Genomic DNA, 6,000 nt, shown 5'->3' with positions numbered 1-6,000 from the left:
GACTTCTCTCTTTCTGTGTGTGTGTGTGTGTGTGTGTGTGTGTGTGTGTGTGTGTGTGTGTGTGTGTGTGTGTGTGTGTGTGTTTGGAGGCATTTCAAAGCCTGGGAGCAAGGGAAGGCAGGCACAGAGAGGCAGTGGCGGTTATGCAACGCTGGATATTTATAAACCATCCTCCCTCCTTCCTTTTTCTCCCCTTCTTCCCTTCCTTTTCTAGTCTCTGTCTCCTTAGCCCCTCCTCCCTCCTACTCTCTCCTGCTCCTGATAGCACGCAGAGCCAGCCTGATGTCCAAACATTAGCAGTGCCAACCTCCCAGCCCACTGCTTATGACAATGCAGCCATGTTTCTTCCTATTGGGAACCTTGACAATTGTGGCAGGTGGTTGTTACTCAAGAGGGGCGATGGCAAACAGTTAGCATTAACACACAGAGCCACAGCTGCACCGCAAATTGTCACCCTGTTGCAAATTGTGGCCACAAATTATACATTGCCTCGCTATTCAGATGGAGGAGTGGATTGTCAATTTTTTAGTTCAGCCACACAGAAGGGAAAGAGTAAAATGTGTTATAATCTTCATGTTCAATTAATGTTCATGTATGGCAATCCAAGACTACTCCGCTTTGTGTGTGCCTGTCTCTTTGCATGCACGAATATAAAAGTTCTCTGACTGAACTGTTATATACTTGTTTCTCTGTCCCCTCTTAACCTTGCTTCTCACCCAAAAAAAGACAACAAATTCACATCTTTGCTTTTCTGTATGGTACTTTCTTTAAGAATATTTCACGATCAAAACACTTGTAAACTGCATGAACTGCATCTTAAAGCATTACAACAACATGTCTGGCCCTGAAGTAATTTCTTGAGTGATGGTATATAATTTGTTTTTGTTTTTTTAAGCTTGTTCTAGTCACACCTAAAGTTACATTTCAGTGGGGAAAAATGTTGCCAAATGAGGAAAACATAACATTCAAGATGATAAATATTCATATCCTGCTCTTTTGTTGCCTTTATTCTCTCTTCACAACAATGTTTCTGAACATAAATAAATAAATTAGCCATACATAGCTAAAGCTCTCTGTTTTTTGCTTGCTTCTTCAGTAAGAATTGGCTGTTCATTCATTCCCTAGTGACTCTTTCCCTTCCTACACCTGTTTAGCCATCAGTTTTTATCTGCATGACCATGAAACTTCTCCTTGAATTCAGCAGGTTCATTATTAGGTTGTTATCCTGATTTTGTCAATCAGCATTGGTAGTAAGTAGCTAATGGACTTTAGTCCAATTAGCTGGATAATAAACACTGTTTCTAGTTGAATTTTTAATATGAAGGGTGACTTACATTTAAACATGATCAAAAGTTTTGACTGCTACATACATAATTGTGCACCAAAATACTGTGACCGAACCCACATGTAAGAGACAAAATCATCCAGGAAAGTCAGCAGAACATGAGTGAAAATGCAGCCAATATCCAAAGAAAGACCTTCAGAAAAATTGCTTAAAAAAATATTAGAGGCAAAATATAAAGAAATACGGGGTGATGGCTCAAGATTTTTCCACAGAACTCTATTCAGCCTGCATGACTTTTTAGAGCTTAAAAGTCAGGGTTTTTTTTCCTTTTCTTTCCTTTTTGTTATTTATGTTTTAGAAAAAATAAATAAATAAATAAATAAATAGAAAACCTTAAAAATCATTCCAAAAATGTTTCTTTATCATAGAAGAAAAACATGGTTGCATAGTGTAGTAGTCACATTAACTGGACATTTTAAGTTTTGCAGCTTACACTAGAGTTGATACATGCATCTTTAACTATACTTTTAGTCTTGTACTTTTGCTTTTGGAGATGTTACAAAATAGGATCCTAACTTAAATACATGACTATGGCTAGATACCTGAATCAGGAGATGTTTAGGGTGCAGTGAATGGAGTTTTAAAGCAAGACGACACAACTTCAGCTATTTCAGTTAATCATGTCATTGTGACATCACTCACTTCTATTCTTTCAATATCTTTGATTTTCTTTGAGATATATGCATAAATGAAATATCAGATTCTTTGATAACATGTCAAGCCTATTTTCCCCAAATTCCCAGACTCTCCTGTTACTTAGCCTAAAATTGTGTACTTTGTGGAAGCTGAAGTGACAGTTTCTTCTACTACTTTTAAATTCTGATTCAATTTTAAGGAGCTATTGCACAACTACAAATCCATTTTTTTGTTCTATTATTCATGCCCTCCTCTATTCCCCTGACCACACCGACTTATGGATATTGTAGTGTTTATCTTAGTCTGCAATGCCAAGATGATAGATGAGGTATGAAACAAACTTGATAATAATTACATGTAAAACCAGCAGCCGTAACTCTGTGGAAACAGAAGCTGGTGTGCTCCCAATTTAATGGGCATACCGACTGATAAACATTTTCTTAAAAAAAAACAACAACTTATGTTAAAGGCTAGCTGTACTGTAAGTACCTGAAGGCCTCGATGAGACGTTCCACCTTCTGGGCTTCCCCCTGGACACGAATGTGGGCCTGAAACTTCCTCAGCGCTTCGTCCAGCTCCATGCCTGAGAAATCCATCTCATCCACCACACAGCTGTGAAGCACAGAGAGGCAGCGATGAGATAAGCAAAGAGCATAGGAGATAGGAAAATATATTACAATTTATAGCCAAATTCACTAGAGGTTGAGTAGAGGTTGCCCCTTCACTGGTGGGCTGGATGAACGTGTGGATGAACACCCAAGATAAAGGATGCAAAACTCTCACTCATCTGCTTCCCAGTCACAGCACCACTCTGCTTACTGCAGGTATTAGCCACGCACGGACACCAGGGATAAGACTGGGCCCAGCTATCTTCTCGTGCCACAGCTGCCAAGACACACATATACACACACATATGCACACAATGCCTCAGAGCAGAAAATCCTCCTATTACCTGACAACCCAAACTTAATTACTTTAATTAAAAAAGCAAAATATCCTGTCCAATGAGTTCACGGGAGATAAATACAAGAAGGGCAATTTGAAGGTGAAATGAGGTTTGAAGTGGAAGGTGACTTTGGAAATACCATGGGGCAGGGTTAAAGTTTTCCTAGCTGTGATGTTAGGTTGCCTATTGAGGTACAATTATAATTATTTATCCTGCCCATACCAATTCAAGATTAACTAACTAATTAACTCACACTTAGTGGTTGTAGTGTAGTAGTAGTAGGGATTAAATGCTTTAAAGAGAAAAGATAGCGTTGATAGTAAAATCGTCAATAAATAAAATAAGTAGCGGGGTCATGACATTATCCTTTGCCTCTGATCTTTTCTACTTGCAGTACTGCGGGAAATAGGGAGATGCACAGACACACTCTCCATTATGATGGATTACTGTGAACAAAGGGAGTTAATGAGGTGAGTACTTGACTGTGACACATGCTGCTCCAGCAGAAAAGCATCAGATAGCTGAGTCTTCAGTCCTGCCATACACATACAGTATAACACACAGCACTGCAGAGAACAGCAAATTCTGCTCACACCGACAACATCACTTCAGTTCTTGATGTCCAGGCTTTGGGGAGGCCAATCCACGACTCATAGCGTTCCCCTTTGCGTGCGTGCGTGCATGCATGTAGTTTTTTCTAACCATGTATGCTTTTACTGCAGTGGCAGTGTGTTTGCGATCATTGTCATGCTGGAAAATGAAGCTGTTGCCAATCAAATGTTAACATTTGTTTTGATAAGACCCATAACACCAATGGATTTACAAGTCAGTGTTAAGTGGTTTAACCAACAAAACAGCATTCCTACGGAAAAGGTTGGGTAGAAGAAATGGACTAAAAATGGGTTAAAAAGCAGCCAGTCTACAAAGTAAGACAGTTTTCAGTAAACCTGGAGAACTATTTCTAAAGACTACCTTAAAAATGATAAGTCTGGCTCCTTGTAAGCAACATACACAGAAACAATTGCACAGTACTGTGCAAAAGCATTACTAACTGATTTACTGTACATCTCTATCACTACTTACAGCAACACTGCTATCAACTTTATTAATATTAATTCCAATTATTAATTGCAGTAAATCTTGAAATAATTCTGCCAGTCAGCTCATTAGAGCTACTAATAGTGTGTAATGGTGTAGAAATTCAAGCCGTACAAGATAAAGAAAAGTTTGTTCTTCTTGTTGACTAACAAGAGAAGCTAGTTTTTTTTTAGCAGTGTGTTGCTTCATGCTCCTGTAAAGCACAGAAATAAAGCCCTGGTGTCCTCCCAGGGTGCAACATAACCAACCAAGTGTAAATGAACATAAACAGTGAGTGACATCAAAACTTAAGTGATCTCAGGTGAAAGTCTCCAGGTCAAAAGTGTATTTGTGTCCCCTTTGGGCATTTGAACAGAGACTTAGCTGGCTGGTCAAAAGGCTCCAGGATGCTTTGTGACTTCAGTAATTACTTTACTGATGAATTTAGGGACTCGGTTGCTAGTTTCAGATCAAATCAAGATTTAAACTAAAGCAGGGTATGTTTTACTCTTCAGTTGACAGTTTGGTTTCACTCAGGTAACTTCACGCTTGTCACATCTAGTTTCAAAAAACCAAGACAAATTTGTTCAACCTGAAGCCTAACAATGAATCTTGGGTGAAACTTAGCTAAGCCTATCATTTATATACAGTTAATCAGTTGAATGTTAAGCATGATTAAAACATTGTTTCTGTTCCTTTTTCAGCAAATAGAAAGAAGCTGTTACAGCCAAAAAGTTGCTATTTTTTCATATATGATGCACTTTTAAGTTATTTCAGACTGTACACAACTGCATTTCCATGGTTACAATGTTGGTTACATCTTTCAGTCTTTCCTTCTGCTTAAATGTACAGCTAAGCAAATAGAATGCATGGTTTTAGAGAGTGCACAGCACAGATTTTTTTCTGACCTTCATTGCTCAATGCTGCATTAATAGAAATAAGTGTAATTATTAATTGCACTAACTAACAGACAGGTCAAATTGTGCATATTGTCAACAAATTATAGCACTTAGAGAAAAATTAAAGGCTCATAAAAGTTAAGCTCATACTATGTGCAGTGAGCCTGGATTGATCGTCTTCTTTATCAACTCGTCGACTGTCGGACCACCCTGATCGCCCTCTTCATGACTCACTTCCTTGCTCCACCACCTCTCTCTCCCTTCTTCCCTGGCTGTCACTCCTTGTTTATGTAATGTCAGACGAGATGCTCTTTAGCCTAAGTACATCAGCCCTCTCCTCCCCTCTTACATCTCTCCCCATACACTCTGGCATAATTACACATCTGCATGGGAAAACACACGCACACATAAAACACAAACACACACTATCGTTGACTCGCTTGCAGTGCCTCGGAGAGAAATAGACACATCTGTCTACAGAACGCCACTTAAACTGTACTTTATGTTTACAAAGCTGCGATGGCAGGTATGCATACAAATACATATGAAAATAAAAAGACATAAAAGGCCAGATGGAGCCATATTTTAAGAAGCCAATGAGTAGATGACAGGCTGAAAACAAGATCTCATTTTTCATGCTAAACAAGTACACCGTGTTATCAGTAAATGAGTCCTTGGGGTGTCCATTTTCTGGCACCCAAATCTATAACCACAAATTGGCTTAATTGTCTCGAGACACTTTAACTATTGTTGTTTATGCACCAAGAAATGTGAAGGGAATGAGACTTAGTTTGCTTTATGAGGAGAGGAGGGAGATACCATAACCACGTATTGATGCAAGGCTAGGTCACATGCACATACTTGAAAAGTCACATGCTTGCAGACACGTGCACACACGCACGCACGCACACACACACACACACGCACACAGACTCACATATCCACACCGACTCATTCAGGCTCAGTAAATCACCATGAGTGATTTTCACATTAGACTGCCATCCCTCACCCGCTCTCCTGTGACTGCACACTTTATCGAAAGTGCTCTCGCACACTTTTCACTCTATCACGGTCCTCTTCAACATCACTCTCACCCC

The 6,000-nt window shown here is 39.4% G+C and overlaps 1 protein-coding gene across 5 annotated transcripts in view; it reads right to left on the bottom strand.

The window, feature by feature from the left end:
- Positions 1 to 6,000, bottom strand: part of iqsec3a (IQ motif and Sec7 domain ArfGEF 3a) — a 123,874-nt gene that overhangs the window by 33,056 nt on the left and 84,818 nt on the right. For all 5 annotated transcript variants that reach the window (XM_005733451.1, XM_005733452.1, XM_005733453.1 and 2 more), the window contains one exon: positions 2,471 to 2,593. In XM_005733451.1, coding sequence (XP_005733508.1) covers positions 2,471 to 2,593 — 123 coding nt within the window. The remainder of the gene's footprint in view (positions 1 to 2,470; positions 2,594 to 6,000) is intronic.

This window comes from Pundamilia nyererei, unplaced genomic scaffold (assembly GCF_000239375.1).
Source record: "Pundamilia nyererei isolate P.nyererei 1_Seehausen unplaced genomic scaffold, PunNye1.0 scaffold00052, whole genome shotgun sequence".
Lineage (NCBI taxonomy): Eukaryota > Metazoa > Chordata > Actinopteri > Cichliformes > Cichlidae > Pundamilia > Pundamilia nyererei.
The sequence above is the reverse complement of the archived record's forward strand: the minus strand, read 5'-3'. Positions and strand labels throughout refer to the sequence as shown.